Source organism: Hibiscus syriacus, unplaced genomic scaffold (genome assembly GCF_006381635.1).
Source record: "Hibiscus syriacus cultivar Baekdansim isolate YM2019G1 unplaced genomic scaffold, ASM638163v2 tig00111810_pilon, whole genome shotgun sequence".
NCBI classification, from domain to species: domain Eukaryota; kingdom Viridiplantae; phylum Streptophyta; class Magnoliopsida; order Malvales; family Malvaceae; genus Hibiscus; species Hibiscus syriacus.
Genome location: NW_024063186.1, coordinates 485,972 through 512,853, shown reverse-complemented (window position 1 = coordinate 512,853; position 26,882 = coordinate 485,972). Strand labels below are relative to the sequence as shown.

Here is a 26,882-nt window from a genome sequence, read left to right as displayed (position 1 = left end):
AAGCGAACATGAAAGATCAAAGACGTGTTCAAACAAAACAATCCTCTAAGTGCAAATGATATATGCAATGCCCCTTCTTCGGCTGTCCGTGCCCCTGAACCCATCAGGTTTTGGATCTCGCGCTTCAGCGCCTTATAGTTCTCAAAGAAATGTTTGGAGCATCCTATGTGGAAACTACAAACAGCTTCAACATCGTAGCCCTTAGGATATGTGGACTATTTTCTCAGATCATCTTGGCAGGCTTAGTCATACAACCAGTTGATCGAGCTCATTCGTTATGATTTCAGTTTTTTCTTTTGATGTTACAATCTTGCTTCCATGTGGTGTCATGTGGTTAAAACCACTTCATCGAATTCTCCATGAAGAAATTTCATGTTTATGAAAATGCTTAAAAATGAAATGTAGATGCAAAATGCAAAATGCAAAAATGCATGAAATGTTCGAGGCATTGATCCAAAAACATGTCTGTTATTGTAAATAACCTTTATTGGGACAAAAGTGTTTTATCTTTTAAGAGACAATAAACATATTTAAAGGTACATCCGGACTAAATCCTCTAGACCCGGAACAGGTTGACTAGTCATTTGCCTTCGTCTTTCACCGGTTGAATAACCTGTTGAACCACTCCGGCCTCTCTGGATGAACCGTGAAAATGTTGAGTTGTTTTTTAAACTGGTTCCCAAAAAGTATCGAATGACTACATCTCTGGCTTTCATCCTTTGCTGAATCGGAAATTCCATTGAAATCCACCATCAAAGGGATTATCCGAAGTTCATTTGCTTGTTTCTTGAATTTGTCGACAGTGACTTGCCATCTTGTTCTTGTTGTCTTTGAATGGAGTCTCGAGGTCAGTAACCTTTTTCTCGTCTTGCCCCTGCCACCTTTGTCAACCCATTTTTGAAAAGTTAACTTTTGATTTACTTGATTGTGGGAACCATGTCTTCTTGATTGAATGTGACACATAGTTATCTTGAAAATTGTCCTCATTTTCTTTCTGAGTCTTTTCTGACCATAGTCGGACCCCTGCAATTTTCATCTCTTGTATTACAACCCCTTTGCGTTTTTTTTATGTGTGGATCAACACCTCTTTTGAATGATGCAGATGATGGAAATAAAATAAAAGAGAGAAAAATTGAAAAGAGTTAGTAAGGTAAAGATAATAATAATGAAAATAAAAGGTCCTACCCCACATGATATCTACCCCACATGCTTTAATTCATACCCGGACATGATCTCTATCCCACATGCTAATTCCACACAAATCCTAACCGCATATTTGTCTAGTTCGCATGCTTTGAACAGAAAGTAAAGCATGAAACAAAGTAGCCTAGGGTTTGGAATGAGGTTTTGGGGTGGGCTCTAATTCTCCATAGCCTCCCGGTTTAGGTTCTAAAAAACTGGACCCGAGTTCTCCTTGCCGATGCCCCCTTGGGCTTACCAGACCCTTAGTCCTAAGCCCATTACAAGCTTATGTGGACTAAGTTAAACTTGAGAGGAAACATTCCCTTATGCCCGCACGGTGAATAAATTCACACGAAGACATAAGGTATATGAATCCCGAAGGCTACTTGCTAGGCCCGTACAGTGAATAAATTCACATGAATGCGTCGCTTTCACCCCCACTTAAAAGGGTTTTGGAGCTCGGGTATAGAGCTAGAGATGGAAACTTTTTCAAAAATCTGAAATCATTAAAAAAACGTCAGTACAACTATTTACTTGAAAAATAATAATCAAAGATAAATAATTGGAATCGAATAAATAAATTAAAATTTAAACTTGTAATTTTCGCTAAAAAAACAACCGAAAATTAATTTCGGCCTGACTCACTTACCTGTCCCCAGTGGAGTCGCCAAGCTGTAGTAACCGTCTTTCGATTGGGTCCCAGAATTGGGCTTCGACTTGAAAAATATGGATTGGAGTCGCCACCGACTATTTTAAAACGAATTTAGGTGAGTCGGACACCATCTTACCTGATCTGCATTTTTACCAGAAATGTGTCGGGTTCGGGAGTCGGTTACTGTCAAGGAAGGATTAACACCCTTGAACCGCCCTTTCGGTACCAATTAATTTGCCGGTTGTCTTAGTTGAGAAAATTCGAAATTAAAATTAAAATTTAGCAGAGCCAATTCAAATTACTTACAATTGATTGATTTGAATACCCTTAAAAGATAAAAACGTTAGATTCGTAGCAGAGTATAAAATCGAATTTGGATAGCAAGTGTGCAAACGTGAGAATAATAAATAAAACAAGAAAAAATGGAAAATAATAAAACACGTAGAAAAATAAAAAAATAATAATAAAAATAAACAAAATGAATAAAATGTTAAAAAAAGACACAGATAAAAGAAAAAATAATAATGGAGTAAAAAAAGGTAAAAGAAATTAAAAAGGAATAAAAATAATGCCTATAAAGTAGTATTTACTAAAACAAATAAAAATAATAAATATATAATACTAAGTAAAACAAGTAAAAATAAAGATATACATGATATTAAGAAAACAAATAGAAAAAAATAAAATAAAGTAAAAATATAATATATATAAATAAATAAAAACAAAAATAGAATATTAAGAAAAATATATATAAAAACATATAAAATATAATATTAAGAAAAAATATATATACATAGCAAATGGAGAAAAATTAATATATCTATACATACATATATATATATATATAATGATATAAGATATATATAATAAAAATAATATAATATAAATAAATAAAAAAGAGAGGAATATAGTAAATAAATAAAAAATATAATTAAAAATATACATATAGGAGACGAAATTAATATAAAAGTAAAATTAAAGGGTAAATTTCAAGGTAAATTAAAGATTAAGATTGACTTAGGGGGGAATATTAAATACTTTTAAAAAAATGAACATGCCTCGGGAGTAGATCTAGGTTTGAAACTTCAAAACCTCACCCCTTTTTGGTCATCGGCGCAACCCACGCTTTAGGTTATTTGAACCAAATCTCAAGAAAAATAATATGCACATGCGAGAAATGAAATGTAAAAAAATGCTGCCTTTTATTTCCTTTTCGAATCGTTTACAAAAGCTTTGCCTTTGTATTTTTTCATGCTTTCCTCTGTATCTTGTATGTAAATCCCTGTCTTACAAATGGGGAGGATTACATGTATTTATAGTGAAAAAAACTAACTAACAATATAATCCTAATGCAACTAGACTCCTTGCTCGGTTGTTGCACGTTTGTTGGTGTGGTTGTTGCTTTAAAAGATATGGTGGTGGAAGAGTCCTCTTAGGAGAGGAACTCTTGCTAGCTCTATCTTTTAAGAAAATTGGTGTCTACACTTTGATATGACATTGATATGTCACAGTATGAAATTATAATGCATGGATTATGGAAAATGTGATATTTTACCATGAATGTTTTCGGGTATGAATTGCCCAATGTTAAATATTGATAATATACTTTGCCCTGGATGGATCAAATAAAATAGATTGTATGCCCAAGTAAGTCATTGAGGGACATTGTATAGTTGGCATGCCATAGAGTCCAACAGCAGGCTGCATATTCGGGAATACACTAAAGGATACCTAGTGTATATGGTGGGCATGACCTTATGTGTCATATTCGGGACTATACTTAAGGATACCTAGTACAGATGGTAGACACGACCTTATGTGTCATACTCGGGTTAGCACTACGGGGCAGGTATTTGACTCGTGTACCAGGGTCCTCAGGGTTTTATATTGGGATATTGTTTATGGTTTATGGTTTATTGGTTAATAAATGGTAAGTATGAAAATAAGCTTATGAGATTATGGAATAAATGGCAAGTATATTGGAAAGAATTTTAATATTCAGTTATAATATTTTGATCATGGTAAAATATTGGATATGCTGATAACATGATTTTAAGGCATTTTGATTTTGACATTGAAATTCATGCATGAATTGTATTGCGTTATTTAATGTTTTAATTGCCTCATTAAGTATATACTTAGCGTGTGATGATTTTCACGCGTAGGTAAAAAGCCAGTAGTAGAGTAAAGAGTGCAAAATGACATAAAGCATCGAGGAGTATATTTTGATATCAGTAAGACATCCTATGATGTAAGGTTGACTTTTTTAGTGGCATGTAATTATTAATGTTCTATTTGCTTTGTTGAACAAATTTGGAAACAAAATGGTAACTTTATAGTGGTGAAAGGTTAAGTTTTTATGAGTTTTATATATTTTGCTGAAATTACTGTAGCAGTTACTGTAGTAGTGCATCGATACACATTTTAAATTCGAAGTTTTTGTACATCGGTATACTATTCACGTACTGTAGCAGTGCATCGGTACATTGTTTACTGTTCACGGTACTGTTCATCATTGTTCACAGTACTATTCATAAAAAAATCTTTTGCCTTAAATTTGTTATAACGAAACATAATTCATATGATATGATATTTTTATAATATCATTTACCATTTTAAGAAAATAAATTTTAAATCACTTTTGAATTGGAAATGGTTTTCGAAATTTGGGTGACATCTATAATATGTATAGGTATAATTATACTGGTTATGAGTGTTACATTGATCTTGACACTTGTCAAATAGCTATAATTTATTATAGGATTAAAAGTGTAATTAATTCTTTGATATTCCAATGAACTCTTGTTTTATGATTTGTGTCAATTGTGAAACCTAGAAAGGGGCAATATTTTTTTCAAAATCTTTGATTAAACATTTTTCAAAATTCTTTTAATTGATATTTTTTAAAATTTTGAAATAAAAAGAATAAGAAAAACATTTTCAAACAAAACAATCTCTCTAGAGTGGATCTTGGTAGTTGACACGTGGCTCTCAAACACAAAGCTCATGCTTAGAATGTTGAAGCAAGAAATGATGAATGTTGGGGCATTTTTGGAGGCTCGTATCATCCAAGAGTACAACATCATTGAATTGAGCAGGCATCAATGAGTCAGAAAAATGTGAGAATAATGAAAATGGTGAAGCAGAGACAGTGGAGCTTATTATATGACTGTGTTGTCAATTGTCACAACATACAGTTGGATTGTTATGGTGATTTCCCATGCATTAATGCTAGCAAGCCAAAGCGTTCTACTTATATTCCTACTGTGATTTGTTCTTTGATGTCCATACAAAGAGCTTCCCTGGGTGAAAATTCTAGACAGAAGCCACAAGAAATGATGAATAAGTTACCGTTGTCTGATTAGCTCCCTGTATGTTTGTATTCACGTGTTTCGATCCCAATATTGCTTGTTTGTCGTATATTAGTACCCAATTTAGCATGTATTATATTTTATTGTAAACATTGCTATGTATGTGATTTCATATTAAATATTTATACCTGTATATCTACATATTTATTTTTTAGTATTGTATATTTATGTATTTTCTTTTGAATGCTTATTTATTTAAGAATTTGTTATAATAGAATATTTTCAAGAACACTAATTTTTAGAATGGGCTTGGAAAGTGTTGCTTGATCGAAGTAGTACAATCCGATACGATATTCGAACGAAATGTGAACTTGAAATAAATTGAAGTTATTTTTTAAGTGCTAATTAATTTGTTTTAATTCATATGATGCGATGTATGTTTTTTTAATAGTAAGTTATTTCATACTATTATTAATATTCACTTTATATTCGAGTTGCGTTTTTTTGATAATGTTGAGAGGGAGGATATTTCTTGTATAAAGGAGAAATGACGAGATAGCCTTCCCATTGGAGGATGTGCAAATCTTGTGATTTCTTCTCGAATTAAGGAACGGTCCCTAATAATTAATTCGAAACAAACTAATTAAACTTTAATAAATGGATCATATTTTAACTCTATATTCGATTTATAATTTCCAACACCATTACGACAACGTGTAAGCGATTAAGTACAAATTTTTGGGCGCTGTGGGGTGCTTATCATTCTCTATATGTAATCGACTCCCGGACTCGTTAAATTGAATCTTTGATATTGCAGACCGATGTTTTTCTAAAAATGATTTTTCTTAAAATTGTTTTAAAAGACGTTTTTAGTTATTCGGCATACCTAACCCAAAGGTCGATGGCGACTCCAATTTAAAATTTATCAAATTAATTCAAAATCACCAATTTTTTTTAATAAAGTCATAATTGTTTATTAACTTAATTGTTTTATAAAAAAATGGTTATGACAAGACTTATGTAGCAAGAGTTTTATGATATGAAATGTTTTCTTTTATGAAATGGTAGCTGTTCGTTTCAATAATCGTCTTTTGGGGTACAAACTTGAAAGAAAATAAGAAGTTTCCATTCGAAGGGCAATTGGTATTGTTCAAATCTGAGTTAACTTTGGAACCTGATGGAGATAGGTCATTTGAAATTTAAACACAGCCAAAAGGTTCTACTTGGTGTAAATTCTACGCTTTTTGTCATCTCTATCAGACTTTAATTTCTGTTCTTTTTTCAGATTCGGTCCAATAAGATCAGAAGCATTAATACATTTAATCACATGTGTAGTTCCATTGCAAGAGAATACATACGTACGTACATACATACATACATATGAGTGTTTGTGTGTGTATAAGCAAGCACAAACCAATTGTTTTATCTGAATCAATATAAATCTAGCCTTAGAATGCAGCTATTTTTTTTCTAATAGGAGAATCATAAAAGATTGTCAAAGATAAATGCAAATGAAGACAACTAGGAGTTGATGTGTGCCTATATATAGGCAGGATCTGTTCACATCGTGTAAAACTTTTTAGTTTTACATCTTTTTAGGATTGTTGAATGAGTGAAAATAGATGATTGAGATTAAAAATAAGAAATAAAAAGATATTCCATTGGGAAAAAAATGAGATGATCTCAGTCGTCTATTTTTGCTCATCCAACGATCCTAACAATGTATAAAACTAAAAGTTTTACCTTAGGTGTAAGTGAATCCTTGTAAGGTTTGCAAATGTCAACTAGTTCAATGAACTGTCTCAACAAATTTGTTGCAGTTAGGGTGTGGAACATTTATGAGGGACTTCATATGTAACAACATCTTAATAGGTTCCAGTTCCAACCAATGCAAGTAGTACGGAAGGCTAGTAATCGATATCAATGTTTTTTTTTTGTTGGATTAATGCCTTAGATATATGTGTTTTATGTTGCGATTTAGTTAATGTTTGTGGCATGAATCAAGCTACCTTAGTGGTTAAGAGATTATTGTTCTCTCTTGAGGTTTTAGGTTCGAGCACCATCTATGTCGTGAGTTATGAACATTCATTATCAAATGACTGAGACTCTTAGAACATATATATTATCTTGTATTTACCCCATATTATTCTTAACTATAACAAAAGGAAAATGTATTATGAAAACCATTGAATTATAAAAATGTATAATATGTTAACTATGTCTAATATTTTACTAATAAAAGGCTTCACTTAATTCACAAAACAGGAAAACAGTTTTCTTTCCTCTACACCATATGGATGGGTGGCTAAGGTATTATGAAGAATGGTCAATGTGATTCCCAAGAGAGGCAAACAAGTCCTTGTCTGTTGATTCCAATTAAGAGATGAAAACAGTCGATTTGTTGAGGTTAAGAAAATCTGAATCGAGGCTTCTTGGATTAAACCAAGACCATTAAGTATAGAATTGGTGTTCATGGCATTTGTCGTGGACAAAAGTAGATGGTCGTTAACAAATAAAAGATGAGATAAACGATGACATCTCTTATTAATATGATTTCTAGAATCAAATAATCATATATTTTAAATTATTTTCTTTATTAATAGTATGTTTTTATCACCTAAAATTTTATAAATTTACCTCTTAATTTTTTTTAAGTTTACCCTCCTAAAATAAAATCCTATTTTCGCTCCTGATAAAGGATATCGCTAAAGTCACATAGGTGTATGGCCCCCTCGGCCCACTTACACCTGTGGCGGTACACTTATTATTTTGAGAAAAATGTTAAATTTAGTTTGATTTGCTAATGGGAATAGAGAAACAGTAAGAAAAGTTGCATACCTAAATTTTTTAGAATAGAGTGCATACCAAAATATTTTAGAATAGAGTATTAAAATTTTGGACCCTCATTTTTTAATTTCTAGATCCGCCACTGACTTACACTAGTTTTGAATATATCATAAAATATTATTTGTCAAAATGGTGTCCAACATATTTTAAGCAATATTAGGAGGGAAGATCAAGGATTTGAATCTGACTTGTAACTCAAAACTATATTTTTATTAAAGTATGGGTCTCCTTAGCTCTAAAAACCTAGCATCGTCTCTAGGTATAGTGATAAAAGGATCAATCTGACGGAGTTTGTGCTTCATTTGATATTACCTCCATTAACAATGATAAAGAGAGAACGCATTATTCCATAACACGAGGAATCCCTAAACCCCATTTTTTGGTTATATTTTCAATTAAATATCATTGAAACATTATAGTAAGTTTTAGTAAGGTCGACGTGGTCCATTTTCACTCTTATTCTGATCATGAAACGTTTATTGGGAAAACGGAATGCGAACTTAGTCGGAAAGATAATAATAGGCATGAGAAGCTTTATTTTAGAAATTATGATTTTGCAGACGATGTTGCAACCCTAAAATATGGGTCAAAGTTCAAGTGAATTCAGCTCAAAGGGCTTTAGTTCTTTCGAAAATTTGGGAATAAATTAAAATAGATAGCGTCAATTTAAATTTTTTTTCGTTAGATTTGTTTAACGAAGTTAGTATACAGTGACTTAAAATTTTATAATCTTAATGGAAGTTGAAAATAAGTTCGATGACCTAAAATGTAAATTGCCCAAAATATAATATATGCTTTTAAATGAATTTTGTCTTTTCTATCTGTTTCATAATTAACCCAAATTACAAAAAATGATTCATGGTTCCCCGATAATGGCAGATCATGCAGTTACAAAGGCTTTCTGTGTGATTTCAAATCTTTATGTGGCTATCAGCAACTCTGTCTCTCTGCTCATAAGTTGTCAGCCTCAACATACAAAACAAAACACTCGTATTTGACACAAACATCATTGGAAAGTAAAACAAATAAATAACTCATCTTCTACCCATCAACTCCCCTCCCTTTTCCCTTCCACTCGCCGTCGCTGTTCAGTGATTCCAAGTCCTTGCAATCATTTGTTCAACATATTCATCAGCTTTCATAAGCTGTTACTGATCCATTTTACGTTCAGCTTCCTCTTTGGTTTCATCACCGGAAAGCCCTTCATGAGGCGGAGAATCTGATACAAAATGAGCATCATCTTTCTTATCGAGTATCTCCTTTAGCTTTTCATCATCCTCTACCACATCCACCGACTCTTCAGCATCTTCATTATGTCCAGGTTCAGTTGATGCCACCCGGTTGTCCCTTCTTTGCTCATGCTCTTCTATCTCTGCAGATAATTCTTTCACCTCTTCAACTTGAAGATTGGGAGACGTCTTCTCCCTGTCGTTAGTCAGACCACCTATGTTTTCCGATCTAGATTGTAGTCCCCCTTCTCCTTCTTGATTTTCATGAGGGTCGGTAGCAGGCGTTGATAGAGAATGGAGTGATTCTGTTTCAACCTCTGAATGCTCCGTATTAGCAATATCTATTCTATGGTGATCTTCTGAAGACGAATATTGTTGAATGTCATCAGTAATGGTTGAAGAGATGGCCTCATCAGGGTCTGATTCTTTAACAGTATTCTTAACTGCGGAATCAGTTTCAGCTGCTGCAGGGTTTGAGGCTGGAAAAGATTGGAAGGCATCCCAATCATCTTCATCTTCTTCCATGTCATCATCAGTGGTGCCCATACTGGTGGCTGATGACAGGGCATTGTCCTCTCTTCTCCCTTCCACTGGAACTGGTAGTTTAATCTCTAATGGCTGTGCTACATATTTCGTTTCTGCAACACTGTGGTCCGGTGTTACTGAAGCACGAATAACACCCTGAAACAATAATGGTTGTCATTATTTCTGAACAATGCAGCAGAAGATTGAAAAATCAAACAAAACTTTAGGGCAACAAAGACTTTCATTGCATATTTCTGTCCACAATGTAATTTAGACATGAGGTAATTCTTTAAAATTGAGAATCCATTGCCCTATTAGTTCTAGTTGCATACACGTTTAGGATTCTTTGTTTTCATGAAACATGTTTAGGATGAATGTTAATGATGAATAATAATCCAATCTCATCCAAGGTACTTTTTTGACATGGGAGAGTAAGAGAGAGCGATTGAGAAGTCGAAAAGTCTTCCTCCGGTGAGGAATGGACAATTTTGGTGGATAATCTGAGTAAGAGAGTGTCAAGGAGAGCGTTAAGGTTGCTCTTTCATTATCAGGGTACAATTATCAGAGTTTTCATCCCGAGTATTATCAGCAAACCAAAGTACAAAGCATCCACTTCTGCCTTTGTCCAGTTCACTAATGAAAATGGTCTGAGGAATGCTATTGAGAATGTCAATGGAACGTGGATTGATGGCAGGAGAGTATCAGTAGGGATTGTTAAATAGCTCTCTTCAGGGAAGGTACCATCAGTGGCAAAAAAACAATCTGAAGGTGAGAAGAGGAAAACCAGAGAAGGAGATGAGTCTCCGAGCAGCTTAAGGGATGATAGATCCTATAAGGAAGCATTGATTTCAAACAAGAGGAAGAAGGAAGATCTTAAAACGTTGGTGAACTGGGGGGGAACAACGCTTGAGGAAACTGGGAAGAGGAATCTGTGGGAGATGCGGATCCCTTCCGACGAGACGGATTGGATGAAGAGTTCTTTGATAGGGGTTATCAAATCGTCCTTTGAGATGGAGCTAGTTCAAAAGGCCTTACTCAGTGACGGAATCAAGGCGAAGATTACTAGCTGGGGTTATGCATGGAATTCATGTATCATCACTTTCCAGTCGGCTGAAGCGTTTTTGGAGGTGTGGAACAAGAAGAAGGATGAACTGTCGTTCTGGTTTGATTGGCTGGCACCTCTTCTCAATGAAGATGGTATTCCGATGGCCTACTGTTTGATTGAGTTATATGTAGTACCTTTGTTATGTTGGAATGAGGCCTTCTTAGAGAAACTGGTTGGAAGGTGAGGGTCGCTGGTCAGCATTCAGGAATCGACCAAAAATAAAGATGATTTATCAGTGGCCAGGGTGTTGGTGAGAGTGGCGATCCCATTCGATGTCCCAAGGATGATTACTTTAGGCTCTTATGGAAGATCATTCAAGGTAAGAATAATGTTGGGATCGATGTTCAAGAAGCCAAGTGATTTCCTCGGTAAGGCATCGGAAGGTTTTCCAGAGGAAGATTGGAATGATGGGTCGTCGTCGGAGGACCAGGACAATGGTCGGAACGTGGTGTGTGAAGCGGTAGATAAACAGTCATTTGAGGCGGCCCTAAACAGGGTGGACACGTAGTTTGAAGAGGGGAGAACAGTTGGCATTGAAGAGGGTGTTGAGCGAATTTAATGGGGGGGGGGGGAACATAAATTCTCGATATTGGGAGTGAATTTAATGGGGAGTACGAGGGGCTTGGTGTGAGGAAAATTTGGAACCCAACTTCTAGTGATCAAGCCCTTTCTGAAGAATCAAATGATCCCACTTCTCCCATTCGCAGGATTCACCCTTCAAGGCCCGCTATAAATATAGCTCCTTATGGGTATGGTAAGGAAAGTGGAAAGTGGGCCCTCCCTCAACTGGGTCTGGAGAAGAAGGGAATTAAGGAAGTCGAGAACAAGGCTGATAACCCGTTAAGTAGTGGTGGAGCGGTCTTAAATAATATTGGGGTTCTGTAAGGAGGTGGAGCTGATCCAGACGGTGCTATAAATAGTCCGCAATCCAAGGATTTAATCAGAACGAGGTCTTCATCCCCTTTCTCAAGTCGCAAATCTGCAAGAAGTGATTTTGTTTGCAGGTCCGAGATGGTTTTCTTTGATAGAGTTTACGGTAGGTCAAATAAGAAAAAGAAGAGAGAGGTGGTGGAAGTGGGAGGTTCTCTGGTGCAATTTCTCGATGTGGACAAGGAGCTAAATTCCACCTGGCAGGTTAGTAATAAGGTGGGCATTACCTTCCAGGGTGGGAAAAATGTTTTTGCTAAGAAGTTTATAGAGTTGAGTAAAAACAGGGTTATGGAGGTTGGGAATTAATTCCCCAACTCTGTAATAGGTGTTAAATTCTTTTCTCATGTTAAGATTTTCTTGTGCATCTTGGAACATAAGGGGTTTAGGGATGAAGGAGAAGGTTAGGGCTGTGAGAAGTTTGGTAGTTAGCAGGAAGCTTTCTTTTTTATTTTTGCAAGAAACCAAGTTGGAAGTGGTGAGTCCATCTATGTTGAGGAAGTTAGAAGGGAGGAATCTTTGGGGTTTTGCTGCATCACCTTTAGAAGGGGCTGCTGGAGGAATTTTGAGTATGTGGGATGAAAATTGGTTTGAGTTGCAGGAGCAGATTATTAGCAGACAATTTGTGGCAATTAAAGTAAAGTTCAAAGACAGTCATGAGGCTTGTTGCTTAGTCAATGTGTATGGTCATGTTGATTCGGAGGAGGAGGTCTTCTTTGAGGAACTTCTTAATTTTATAGGGAAAGTGGATTGCTCCTTGTGTGGGGGGGGGGTGATTTTAATTCGTATTTGTATCAGGAAGAGAAAGATGGAAAAACTCAGAACGTGTATTCAATGAATTTACTCAAGGAATTTGTTTCTCAAGCCAAGTTGGTGGATTTACCTTTAGCAGGAGGAAGCTTCACGTGGAGCAATAATAGGGAAGTACCTTCCTTTGTCAGGCTTGATCGGTTTTTGGTTAATTCCAAATTTATGGGGATTTTTTTCAGACATTGTTCAAATTTTACTCCCTAAGTCGTCGTCGGATCACAATGCAATTTTATTGGAAAGGTGTGAGGTTAATTGGGGTTCAAAACCTTTCAAACTGTTTAATTACCAGATGGAGGGATTTCAAGACATGATGGAATCAACGATCAACGAGGTAAAGAAAGACAAGAGGAGGGGAACTATGAATATTATTAAGGGAGCAAAAATCGCTATTAAAAGATGGTCCAATAACAGTGACCTGAAGTTGTCGAGATCAATTCTGAATTTAGAAAAATCTATTTTCGAAATGGAGTCAGCATTACAACAGGGGCTGCTTCAGTGTCAATGGATTCCATTGTGAAAGCGAAAAAGGATTTGTGGGAGTTGTATAAAAAAGATGAACAAATATGGATTCAAGATGGTGACCGAAACTCAAGATATTTTCACCAATGTGCTGCTACTAATAGGGAAAGGGTAAATGCTCTGAAGTTTTTGAAAGTGGTTGGCAGAATTGTTTCGGATCCAGATCAGATTAAATTGGGTGTTCTTGGGTATTTGAAGGAGGCATATAACTTGAAGCCAACTTTAGAAGTATAAGATATGGACCTGGATTTTGCTAAGCTAACGAAGGATCATGTTTCGTTTTTGGAGGAGTTTTTCGGAGGAGGCAATTGCCTCTTCTGATAGCAATAAGGTGCCTGGCCCGGATGGTTTGAACATGGGTTTTTTAAATGATTATGGTCGTCTTTAAAGGAGCACATATTAGAGTTTTTTTAATGATTTTATTTGGGAAAGAAGTGGGATAAAGTTGTGAATCATTCATTTATCACACTAATTCCGAAGAAATCCAATCTGATTGGCCTGGAGGATTTTAAGCCCATTAGCTTGGTTGGAGGATTATACAAGATCTTGTCTAAGGTGTTGGAGAGTTGCTACATTTAATGCTCTCTAAAGCAGTTGATAAGGGTTTATTTCAAGGCTTTGTTATTGGGAAACCTGAAAATTCTACTAGACTGTCTCATCTTCAGTTTGCGGATGATTTAATCATATTTTGCCAATCCTCTCTTCCTCAGATCAAGAATGTTAAAAGAGTGTTGAGAATTTTTAGTATGATGGCGGGTATGCATCTTAATTTGGCGAAGAGCAAGCTACTGGGAATTAATATGGAAGAGGAAGTTTTAACAGATTGGGCATCACAAATTGGCTGTTCAGTAGGTTCTTTTCCAACAGAATATTTGGGACTTTCATTGGGAGCTAAGAAAAACTCGGAGACTTTATGGGATCCAGTTTTTCGAAATCTCAGTGCCAAGCTTGCTGAGTGGAAAGCTACATGTTTGTCATTGGCTGGTAGGACAGTCTTATTGAAATCGGTGCTAACTTCTTTACCAATTTTTTTTCTTATCATTGTTCAAAATGCCTAACAAAATCGGTAATAAGTTAAATTCGTTAATGGCCAATTTCTTATGGGGTGATAAAGAGGGAAAGAGGAGAATTCATTGGGTAAACTGGAGCACGATTTGCAAGCCTCTTAATTGTGGTGGTCTTGGTGTTCTAGATTTGAATCTCACCAATCGGGCACTTCTGGGCAAGTGGGTGTGGAAATTTGCCAATGATAAAAGTTCCCTATGAAAATGTGTGTTGAGCAGCAAACACAAGGTTAGTTGTAAGTCAATGTCTATTAGGGAGGTTTCTCATCCACAATCTTCTTGGATTTTGAGAGGTATTGCTAACAATTACTTGAAGAATGATTCGGAAGGAATTAGTCTGAGATCAAATTCGAAACTGATAGTGGGAAATGGAGAATCCATCTTTTTTTGGAATGATATTTGAGCCGATGAGAGTCCTCTCAAATTTTTTGGAATGATATTCGGAAGAAAAACTCAAATGTCTATTAGGGTGTGGAAATTTCTTTTTTTGGAATGATATTTGAAGATGGTCTGTTTTCGACAAAATCATGTAGAAGTTCTCTTGGCCTTGTGTTGGGGAGTAATAATTTGTGGTCAAAAGGGGTTTGGCTGGGATTTGCTCCACCTAGGGTAGAAGCTTTCCTTTGGTAGCTTGCTCATCAAAAAGTAGCAGTCAAAGCTGAGCTGGTTAAGAGAGGTCTACCACTCGGAGATGACATTCTTTGTCCTTTATGTAAGGAAAAAGAGGAATCAGTGCGGCATTTATTTATTTCTTGCGTTGTTGTTTGGGAATTATGGAATAAATTAGCTAGTTTTTGGGATGTATCGCTGGTTTTACCACAAGACCCTCCTTCTATTCTTATTTCCTGGGGTGAGTTGAGGGTGAACTCGACTATTTGGAAATTTATTCCGGGAGTCATCTTGTGGTCTATTTGGAAAGTTAGGACTGCTGTGGTTTTTGAAGGTTCTCCTCTTGACAGATTGTCTTTGTTTTTCATTGTTAGATTCAGGCTTTCTAAATGGTTCCTAGCCAAATTCCCTAAGATTTCCATTCATGAGGATGTGCTGATTGGTAATCCATCTCTGGCAGATGGAGTTACACCTTCTAAAGACAAAGTTTGTGATGTTTTTAGATGGATTCCCCCTCCGGTCGATTTCCTTAAATTGAATGTCGATGGAGCTGTCAGATTAGATGGTTCGGGTGGAGGAATTGGAGGTATTTTAAGAGATTGGAATGGTTGTACCCTTTTGACTTTTTCAGAGAATGTTGGCGTAGGAACTCCTCCACTTGCTGAATTAAAGGCTATTAAAAGAGGCATTGAAATATTTTTGTCATCTAGTTGGGAATCTATTGGTAGGTTGATCGTTGAAAGTGATTGCTCTTCTGCAGTGGAGTGGATTCATTCCCCGGTTTTGGCTCCTGTCTTCTTCTCTCCTCTAGTTTATCAGATTTCGACTCTTATCACTGGCAAGGTTCATTCGGTGAGGTTGATTCCAAGGTCGTGCAATAGGGAGGCGGATAGTCTAGCTAAGAAAGGGATAGGTTGATTGTAAGGTTTATAATGTGGTTTTTATGTTTTCAGTGAGTAGTTTGTTTCTGCCAGGAGGAGTGGCTTTGTTTTATGGATAGTTTTGTAGTGTAATTGTTAAATCTTATGTAAATGTTCTACTTTAATAAAAGTTCTAAAGCACTCTTTTCCTCCTTCCGCTGATTAAGGAGCTTTATTTCAAGCTCCTTTAATCAAGAGGGGGGTTTTTAACGAGGCCTGCCATTCTTATCAAAAAAAGGGCATTGATTATTGGAGGAGGAAGGGGTTCAAAGGTATTGCTTTTAAAGTGTATTTTAGGGGAGCATACGATTCAGTAGATTGTCGATCTTGATGAAAATTATGGAATATATGGAGTTCGGACAGAGATGGCGATCTTGGATTCTAACGTGTTTATCTTCAGCCTCTATCTCGGTATTGGTAAATGGTTCTCCCACAGAGAATTTCAAGATATCGAGGGGGCTTCGACAAGGCTGCTCTTTATCTCCGTTGTTATTTCATTTAGTGGGAGATATGTTAAATCTTTTGTTGTCCAAGGTAGTTAAGTTGGGTCTTTTTAATGGTTTTTGAATCGGTTGCTCGAATAGAACTTTTCTGTTATCTCATTTGCAATTCGTTGACGACTTGTTAAATTTTTGTAATGCATCAGAAGGTCAACTGAGGAATGTTAAAAGAGTTTTGCTCATTTTAGAAATGTGCTCGGGGCTTCAGTTAAATCTATCCAAGAGCAAGATATTTGAGATTAATTTGGAAGAATCAATTATCAAGGATTGGGCAGCATCGATTAGTTGCACAGTTGGGGTTCTTCCGTTTGAGTATTTGGGGCTTCCTCTCGGTTCTAGGAGGAACTCGGCAGTCTTGTGGGAACCGATTCTTCAGAAAATTTTCCCAAAGTTGGCTGGTTGGAAAGCAACCACGCTATCGCTTGCTGGTAGGGTTGTGCTTGTGAAGACTGTTTTGAATGCATTGTCGATATACTACATGTCATTGTTTAGGATGCCTTGTAGTGTCCAGAGGAAGTTGGAGTCAATTCTGGCCAATTTTGTATGGGGAAGCTCAACTCAGAAAAATCGTATCCATTGGGTTAAATGGTCGATTGTATGCAAACAGAAAGATTTTAGAGGTTTGGGTATCATCGATTTGAATATTATGACTAGAGCTCTACTAGGGAAGTGCGTTTGGAAATTCGGTAGTGTGAGGGGATTCTTGGTGGAAGAGGATGGTGTGTTGCAAGTATAACTTGGACAGTGGATCCATTTTGCTGAATAACGTTTTATCTCCCCAGTCCTCTTGGTTATGGGAGGGAGTGATTAATAATTATTGGTCGAATGATGCGTTTGGCCTATGCTTTCGTAATCATCTTTAATTGCAAGTCGGGAAGGGGAATTCTATTCTTTTTTGGCATGATATTTGGTTGTGTTGTGTTCCTCTGAAGATGAAATTCCCTAGGCTTTTCGCCCATTCGGTTAATAAGGGGTAATTTTGGATTTTGGCTCTTTCGACTCTAGGGCTGGTGCTGGGATATTAAGATGAGGAGAAATCTCTTGGATTGGGAAATTGATTAACGGACCGAGCTGTTGTTGATGTTGGGTAATGTTAGCCTTAGACCAGTCGTTGATGATTGTTGTTTATGGATAGGAAATGGGGAGGGTGTGTACACAGTTAAATCGTGTTTAAATTTAATTTCTTGCTTGTCGGAGCCGGATCCGTCCTTGTCGAAGATGGTATGGATTGGAATTGCCCCTCCTAAAGTGGAGGTGTTTCTTTGGCAGGTTCTTCATCAAAAGATGGCGGTAAAAACTGAGCTAATAAGGCGTGGTGTTAGAGGGGTTGAGGACATTCTTTGCCCGTTGTGTAGTGTGGAACCCGAAATTGTTTCTCATCTTTTCTTTTCGTACAGTAAAGCTTGGGGATTATGGGTGTGTTTTTTGACCTGCTGGAATTTATATACGGTTTTGCACAATAATTTGAAGGTATTTTTAGCCTCTTGGGCTGATTTATTTTCGAAGTGAAAGATCTGGAAAGTCATCTCGGGAGTTGTAGTGTGGTCTTTACGGAAATGTCAGAACCAGTTGGTCTTTGTGAAAGGAAAGCTTGACCAAACCCAGCTGTTTTTCTTAGCTAGATATAGGGTGGCTGCTTGGTTTTCGGCAAAGGTGCCTAATTTCCCCGTCCATCTTGATTGTCTTGTGGGGGATCCAACTCTGGCTAATTCTTGTAAAGTTTTAAGGAAGAATTTGTCTTCTCCGTCCACGTGGAGTCCCCCACCTCCCGATTTTTTTAAAGTTAATGTAGATGGGGCTGTAAGTCGTGATTGGAAGTGCAGTGGAATAGGTTTGTCTTCTTTGGGATGACGAGAGCAGTTTGGTGGGATCATTCTCGGTTGCTTCTGGCCCCGGCCCTCCTATATTAACTGAGTTTAAAGCTATTCAAGCTGGTTTGTCTCTTTTTCTAGAATCGGGGTAGAGTGCTAAGGGTCGTCTTATCTTGGAAAGCGATTCAGTTAATGCGTGTAAGTGGATTATGAATCTGGGAGCGAGTCCAGCTTCTTTTGTTCTTCTGGTTAAGGAAATTGTTGATTGTGTGTTGGATCGTAATGTGATTATTAGGCACATCCAGAGATGTTTCAATTGGGAAGCTGATAGTTTAGCTAAGGCTGGCATAGGGTAATTTGGGTTGCATTTTGTATGTTGGGGAGTTGGTGTGTTTAAATTGAGGGATAGGTTTAGTTTCGTGGGTATTGGTTGAATTCATTTTGGGTTTTAACCATGGTGTAATTTTTCGTAGCAATAAAATTTGGGGCTCCTCCTTCCAACGTCCGTTGGGTTACTTATGTAGCGTGACGGTTATTAAAGGGTTTTCTAACAAGGCCCTTTTACTTATATATAAAAAAAGAATCCATTGCCCTACCATAAACATATAAAGAAAAACTATTGGTAAAACTTGATCTATGTTTCTTAAAGCACAAAAAGTCATCAGGTTCGATCTAACAAGACAGTAAATGAAGTTCACCGAACTTGAAATTTCAGCTAAATGTCAGTGGCCATTTTCCATTTCTTTCAATTGCAATAGACACACTCGTCATTAATGTAGAAGAAAATAGAGAGAAAAACACCTGAAGTTGCTGTCTGTGCATCTCAGGCATCGATAACAAGACATCCTTGAGATGACCAGCAGATGAAGGAATCTGCGCAAGATGAGAAACAAGCCTGATGGCAGTGTTTCTTATGTCATTGACTTCCTGCCAGTATAATCATAAACAAAAGATTGTTTAAAACAACAATGGAAATACTTGTTCTATTTTCAAGTGATGAAGCAGCTTGAACAACTTACCTGAGAACGACCATCTGCTGATGCCGAGAAGACCATAACAATAGCTTCCAGGAAGAGATTCATGAACCCTCTGTGGCAGTCACTGCCTTTTGAAACTGTTTGGAGGAGCATTAAAACTTGTAAGCATTCCCCCACAATAGCAACCGATTCTTTAGTCATGGATTTCTGTAACAAAAAATAACAAATTCTCAGAATAATCACTCTAGAACAAAAAAGGTTTAAATTGTGGAAAAGAATAGCAGGTGCACCATTAACATGTTTTGGATTATGGTGAGAATGACCCCAGCCAGCTCTCCAATAATGAATATAATGTGACTGTTGTCTTCCATAGAGCTACTTTTCAGTACAACGCTTTTCAGAACCTGCAACCCGATAGCCTGTACCTGTGCCCCAAAAGTGTTTAATTATCAGTCTCACACCTTTTAGTAAATAAAAGCAAGCATGTAGACCTGGACACTGAACACAAAAAAGTTTTAAATCACCTGTAAATTTGAGTCGGTTAGTATAGCAAGCATACAATCAGTGCAAAATTTAAACACTGAAAAATAGACGGGATCACTCTCTTTGTTGCCTTCCAGACATTGCATTTCATGCATTATCTTGAGTAACATAACTATCTGTTCAATAGAGAACGCAAGCTTCAATAGCAGTAGTTTGCGTAAGTCGGATCTCTTATTATGCAGTAGATGAATTCCTTCAATGCAATCCTTGGTCAAATCAGCAAGTTCATCTAGAGAAGTGCATAAAATATTTCTCAGGTGGTCAATGGCATCATCACCAAGATTAGAAGCATCTGCAATATAAGTTTCAATTAGCTTCCATGCACCAAAATACGAGTATACAGCCAAAACACGATAATCTCTGATATAAATGACAAAGAAATTAATCTAATCAAATTCTCACTCTTGAATGGCGTGTTTGCCCATCGTTATTCACCCCCAAAAAAGTACATAAGACCATGTACTCCGTTTTGAGAGGAATCAAATAAAAAGTGGCATTCAGAAATCAACCAGATGATTAATGTCAGCATCATAAGCACAGAAGGGTTTTTTATTCTTTTAATTATTCTTGATTTCGTGGGCTTACATATTCAACATGATTCTTCGAATGTCATTTGGATCATTCATCTTACTTCTAAACAATTTTCCCTTTTACCTAAAAAATTTACTGACATCATTGTTGGCTGCTACTTTGTTCCAATATAATTTTCCAATCTCAATCTTAAGATTTTGTAGAATCCCATATGATTGGAAGGCATGGACGTTTCCTGGTACATTGATTGTGATACAATAAAAATTCAAATATTGAAGCACAAAAATCATTTGTTGACGTAATATGATTTGAAACGTAGATCTTAGCCCAAGTAAGTTTTAAAAGATGACTAATGTTAAATTTCAATGAAATAACAGAAATACTCACCAACAAATCCAATGAATATTAGATATTAGTTTCAGATACATCAATTAAATCATCTTAATGATCTATTGAAGAAACAGAGATTACACGTTTAAAATATAGATGTGAAGAAACAGGAAAAATGCTCACCATCAATCAGTTTCTTCAACAAGGAATTCACACTCTTCACAACATCAGTAACTTTTGATAGGGATAGCTCAGTTGAAGCTTGTCTAATGAATTTGTAACCAATCAACATAAATGCCAGTGCTACTGAATTCAGTTGTTTCTGCATTTTTGACACAAATGTGTTTCAGTTGTGAGATGAGTAAGCAATTAAAAATAAAATAACCAATTAGTTCAATAATCCCAAGATAAATCTCGATAAAGAATCAAAAGTAAAAAACATGTGGCATAATAGAAATCAGAACAAATACACCAAACACACTTTTGGATGAAAACGCCTCATTATTGTCTTTGCAGCGAGAAATAGTGGAAATAATAAATCTTCCCAGCAGGCTTGATCAGATGAAACTGCACCAGCACTGAATGCAGTAAACAAGATAATTATTGCCAAAAGTAATTGTCAATGAATTTCACTAGCACATCTACTGAAATTACATAAATATCATGGTGAATTTTATACCATCTTAAAACCCTATAAAGGCAACCCAAACAAAGTTCCACGACCAGACAAGCAAAATTTTCTGCTTCAAGGAAATCTTCAGGGCAGTTGTGCACAATCTGCAGAAGCACACAGAAAATAAAACTCTCAGCACCAGCTCTATAATAATTCAAAATTTTCAACATATACAACTAATTTTTAAAAAACAAAAATCGAGAATTGCTTTTGCTAAAAAGGATCAAAACTCTGAAACCAGATAATAGAAGGGAATTATAGGATTAAATGGAAGGAAAACAGTAATTTGGGTAACTAAATGCAGGCTAAATGGGATAGCTAAATGCTACATCAAAGGGCAAGCATGATGGTAAAGAGATGGAAATTTAGCAAGGAAACATATTCTCAAAAGTCAAGCAACAGTAATGCAGTTGGCCACTAGCATAAAATGATCACAGGTTATTTCTGTTTGGTGAATGCTTGCTACATCAAAGGGCAAGGATGATGGTAAAGAGATGGAAATTTAGCAAGGAAACATATTCTCAAAAGTCAAGCAACTGTAATGCAGTTGGCCACTTGCATAAAATGATCACAGGTTATTTCTGTTTGGTGAATGCTTTACTCCCACAACTCCACAAGAACTAATAAATAAATAAATAAAATAAGGAAAAGGGCCAGTATGATCATAAAATTTGAAGCCAGAACTGGAATTGCTTTCACTTGAACCGAGGGATACCTGAGATAGAACAGATATCGCAAGGCTGTTCCATGAATTATCCATGTAGATAGAATAAGAGAAAACCTACATGGATTGGACATGACAAAATTAAGTCAAAGATAATTGCCAAACTCAATAGAAGGAGCCACCATAGCACAATGGTTAAACTGAGATCAGAGAAACCCAAAAAAATAAAAAAAAAAATTACCTTGCAATGCAGATTTAAAAGAGATTATTTTACACCTTCTGCATTCATATATAAACACTCTCTCTCGTGCACACACACACACACATATTCACATATTTGTTTTTTGCAACTTGGAATAAGGTATAGGGACATCAAAACTATTGCAGTCTAATCACTTTACATTTTTTATTTGGTGTAATTTGGTCCTTAAATTTTCACCATGGGATTAATTTGATTAAACATTTAGATGTCTACTAGTTGTCCTAATGAGGCTAATTTCATCAGACAATCTCAGTAAAATTGTTCATTCTTTTCATGTGGTTTTTCCTTTTCGTTTTGTCAGGGTTATACAGTTAGCCTTTTCCTTTTCTCACTAAAGATGTCATAGTCAAATCATAAATCAAGCCATTCAATCAATCTCAAAGGATTCTGTAGTCACCATCTAGAAGGTGCCCTTATTGGTAAACAACTATCAAACTCCTTACTTTCATCAACATTACCAAAATCAAATACCACCACCTTAGGTACCCACAAAAATAAGTCAAATAATTACACAATTTCTGCTTCAGATAGTAGTAACTCTCAGCAAATAATGAACTCAAAAGAGTATTATAGATTAAACTACTTGCATTGGTTTCCAAACCAATTTCAATCACAGATATTGCCACTTGAAAGCAAGATTATAGAATTAAAGAATGTCTTAGTTAACTTTAATATGTTTTCTAAGAATTTGAAGTGGGAAAACAAATAAATGCATCCCCTTAACTCCTATATAATCTAGAAACTGACAAAAACAGATAAAAAAACTATGAAAGCAGAATGAAACAAGGCACAGTGAACCCTAAGAAAAAGAAAAATAAACAGGAAATGAAAAGTGTGTGTGAGAGAGAAATCACCACCTGGAGCAGTTCTTCACAGATATTTACAGTAAGAAAACCAGCTGCAAAAAACTTCTGTGTCAAAAGAAACTGGAACACTGGCAAAACAATTTCATAAAATTTCAACCCTGGAGAAGTCATATCCTCAGCTGGAGGATCTCCATCATGTTTCGCCTTAGCTGAGGTTAATGGTATAACTTGTTTGCAAAGGGCAGGATGTTTTCCCTGGAATAGAACAAGCAACGCAAAGCCCCACAGAAACTGGTATTCTTCATATTCAAGTTCAACCATACTGTACCCAGATACTAAGCTGTCTGTTGACATACTTTCAGCAGCAGCTTCGGAATTTCCATTCCTATCAACATTCACAGGAACTGCATCTAGAGAAAGTGCTTGCAAAATAACGGGCCAAACTTCTTCCAAACAAGGCTGCAGCTGTGATGAGACCAGACGTGCTTGAATGGCATCAAAGAACGAATTCCACTACAAGTAAGCCAGAAAATGAAATGTTAAAAAAACTATATTTATTATATTTAAAGAAAAAATGCCAGTGTGTATATGTTTATGTACTCTACATCTTCCAAATTAACAGGTTCACAACCACTTCAGCTTACATTTCTTTTGAGATTTAGGTGCAAGCACACACAACTATAATCCTTCAAAAGTGAGATCCATTGCTTCCCCAGAATGCTTGAACTTCGTGAAAACAATGGTAATAATGCTAGATACTCATCAGGAACCACTGCTTGGTGTCTCCGCAAAAATGCATAAGTATAACACTTGAGAGAGGCATGAGCAGATAGAAGTCTTATCTTAATCTAACATAAGAAGTAAATTAGTAAGAGCTTCGTCTTTGTAAACAGCCCTACCACAAGGAAAAAATAATAAAGAGACGACCACCACTCTTTAGTAGTACTAACAATGTGAGACGGATCTTTTCTAGACAGCGAATTCATCATTCTGCAATCAGCATACCTTACATGAGACCCATTCTGCAAATGAAGGATAATATAGGTCCTTGAAGTCATCCAATGGGCGGGATAATAGTGAAAATATGCGTTTTACTGCAGCTTGGTCACCACTAATTATTCCACTTGTCATTATCTGAAATTGTAACATGTCACCACAACCATATTTATGTATAAAATATCATTTTGCAAATTTTAAACATATAAATGTGTCGAGAATATCTAAATTAAATATTAGATAGGATTAGTTTTAATTAGATAGAATCAGTTTTTATTCTATTAGTTATTAGATAGGATCATTTTTAATTAGATAGAATCAGTTTTTTATTCTATTAGTTATTAGATAGAATCATTTTTAATTAGATAGAATTATTTTTATTCTGTTGCTAATTTTATGCATCTTTTTATGTAAAGTTGTTACATTGTAAACTCTATTTAAGTCAGCCATATTCAGCAGAAATAAACACGATTTATTCGGAACAAGTTTTTCCGTCTTTATGGTATCAGAGCCAAAATGGCCAAACCCTACGATGATACCTCTGGTATCGACTCTATGAGTTCTACTCGCTCACCTTCAATCACCCTAAACACTGAATCCTTCCAAAACATATCCATCACTTCTCACAAGTTGAATGGAAATAATTTCTTACAGTGGTCACAATCTGTGAAACTGTTTATTCGTGGCCGTGGAAAATTCGGCTATCTCTCAGGTACCACTACAAAACCTGCCGAAGAAGATGAAGAATCTGAAAGATGGGAGGCAGAAAACTCGATGATTATGTCTTGGCTCATAAATTTCATAGATCCGAGTGTAGGGAGAACTTATCTCTTCCTACCTACTGCTCATGACATTTGGAATGCTGTGAACGAGACCCATTTTGATCTCGGGAACGCAGGACAATGGTTTGAACTAAAAACTCGGTTATTGAGGCTAAAACAAGGATAAAAAATTGTCACTCAATACTACACTGAACTCAAGACCTTGTGGCAAGAGGTTGACATGTTCAGCGACTACGAATGGAGTTGTGCTAAGGACAAGGCTCTATTCCAGAAGATGGTAGAAAAAGAACGCGTCTTCGAATTCCTTGTCGACCTTAACAAGGAATTGGATGAAGTCAGAGGGCGCATTCTTGGTCGTGAACCACTACCAAGCACAAGAGAAGTCTTCTCCGAAGTCAGACGAGAAGAGAGCCGGCAGACAGTCATGCTTGGAGGCCACTCACCAAATCCCACCGAGTCTTCTGCCTTGTTCTCGGGTCAGCCACCACGTCGCAACGATCGTCGGAACGACAGAGATCGGCCAATCTGCGAGCACTGCAACAAGCCGGGACACACTAAAGCCAAGTGTTGGAAGCTACACGGGAAGCCAGCCGAGAATTTTTCAGCCAATCGAAATTCTCGTAATGCAAAGGGATTCCATGCCTCATCTGAAGATGCTTCTGAAGAGCCGAAACTTGCCTCAGAACTGTCTGCCTTCAGCAAAGAACAGCTAGAGCAATTGTATCAACTAATGAGTTCTCATTTCATATCCAACACTCCTAACCCATCATCTTATATTGCCTCTTCATCATTAGCCCAGAAAGGTACATATCCTACAACTTTCATAACCGGTTCTAAATCAAACCCTTGGATCATAGATTCAGGGGCAACAGATCACATGACCGGTAATTCCTCCATATTCTCATCTTATTTTCCTTTATCTGGTAATCTGAAGGTAAAAATTGCTGATGGCTCCCTAACCTCTATAGCTGGAAAAGGCTCTATCATTATTTCTCCATCTCTCACATTACTAAATGTCCTACATGTCCCAAAGCTCTCTTGCAATCTCATCTCTGTTAATCGTATTATTCATGATTGCAAATGCATTGCTACAATAACATTTGCTGGATTTGAATTTTAGGACCCTTGTTCGGGGAAGATGATTGGCAATGCTAAGGAGGTTGATGGACTCTATCACTTGGTCACGGACAATCCTTCAGATAAACAAGTTCAGAAACCGAGATGCTCTACTACCTTGTCTTGTGAGAATGAAATAATGTTGTGGCATTATAGGTTAGGCCATCCTAGTTTTAATTACTTGAAATATTTGTTTCCAAATCTTTTCAAAAAAAAGGACGGTTTTTCTTTTCAGTGTGAAGCTTGTGAATTGGCAAAACATCATAGATCTGTTTATCCATCTTTAAAGTATATGCCATCAAAACCTTTTTCTCTTGTGCATAGTGATATTTGGGGCCCTTCACGAGTAAAAACAGCCTCAGGATCTAGATGGTTCATCACATTCATTGATGATCACACTAGAGTCACGTGGATTTATTTACTAAAAGAAAAATCCGATGCAGCAAGTGTTTTCAAAAATTTTCACTCACTGATCAATACTCAGTTTCAAGCAAATATTCAAGTTCTTAGAACCGATAATGGTCGAGAATATTTTAATGCAATCTTAGGTATTTTTTGAAACAAAAAGGAATTATTCATCACAGTTCTTGCGTTGATACTCCCCAACAAAATGGAGTTGTTGAAAGAAAAAATAGGCATTTATTAGAGGTGACTAGGACTTTATTGTTTGCTATGAATGTTCCTAATCGTTTTTGGAATGAAGCACTCTTAACAGCGTCTTATTTGATAAATCGAATGCCTACAAGAGTTCTTAATTATATTACTCCTTTGCAAGCTCTAAAGAATATGTTTCCTGAAAATAGATCTTTCATTGATTTAACACCTAAAATTTTTGGTTGCATTGCTTTTGTTCATATACACGACCAAAATAGAGGAAAACTCGATCCCCGAGCACATAAATACATATGTCTAGTTTTTTCACCAACACAAAAAGGGTATAAATGCTTTGATCCTAAATCTGGGAAGTATTATGTGAGTATGGATGTCACGTTTTTTGAAAAACAACCTTTTTTTGACAAAAACTCTCTTCCAGGGGAGAATGACTCTGAAATAAGTTTTTGGGAACAAACATCCTTGCCAAAATCGATTGTAAATAGCTCAGTGGAACCAATTCATATTTCCGTAACTAATCCTAGGATTTCACAACCTATAAATTCACAACCTCGTGAGACTCAGGTAAAAACCAACTTG

The 26,882-nt window shown here is 36.3% G+C and overlaps 1 protein-coding gene across 4 annotated transcripts in view; it reads right to left on the bottom strand.

The window, feature by feature from the left end:
- Nucleotides 1–9,086: 9,086 nt before the first annotated feature.
- Nucleotides 9,087–26,882, bottom strand: part of LOC120171075 (protein SWEETIE) — a 76,923-nt gene continuing 59,127 nt past the window's right edge. For 2 of the 4 annotated variants that reach the window (XM_039178873.1, XM_039178876.1), the window contains 12 exons: nucleotides 23,803–23,931; nucleotides 23,442–23,645; nucleotides 22,849–23,310; nucleotides 21,781–21,846; nucleotides 21,072–21,169; nucleotides 20,874–20,970; nucleotides 20,576–20,720; nucleotides 19,513–19,823; nucleotides 19,279–19,413; nucleotides 19,031–19,195; nucleotides 18,813–18,938; nucleotides 9,087–9,902 (listed from right to left, as the gene is read on the bottom strand). In XM_039178873.1, coding sequence (XP_039034804.1) covers nucleotides 9,141–9,902; nucleotides 18,813–18,938; nucleotides 19,031–19,195; nucleotides 19,279–19,413; nucleotides 19,513–19,823; nucleotides 20,576–20,720; nucleotides 20,874–20,970; nucleotides 21,072–21,169; nucleotides 21,781–21,846; nucleotides 22,849–23,310; nucleotides 23,442–23,645; nucleotides 23,803–23,931 — 2,700 coding nt within the window. In that variant the 3' untranslated portion in view covers nucleotides 9,087–9,140. The remainder of the gene's footprint in view (nucleotides 9,903–18,812; nucleotides 18,939–19,030; nucleotides 19,196–19,278; nucleotides 19,414–19,512; nucleotides 19,824–20,575; nucleotides 20,721–20,873; nucleotides 20,971–21,071; nucleotides 21,170–21,780; nucleotides 21,847–22,848; nucleotides 23,311–23,441; nucleotides 23,646–23,802; nucleotides 23,932–26,882) is intronic. The other 2 variants (XM_039178875.1, XM_039178874.1) reach the window with 2 other exon arrangements.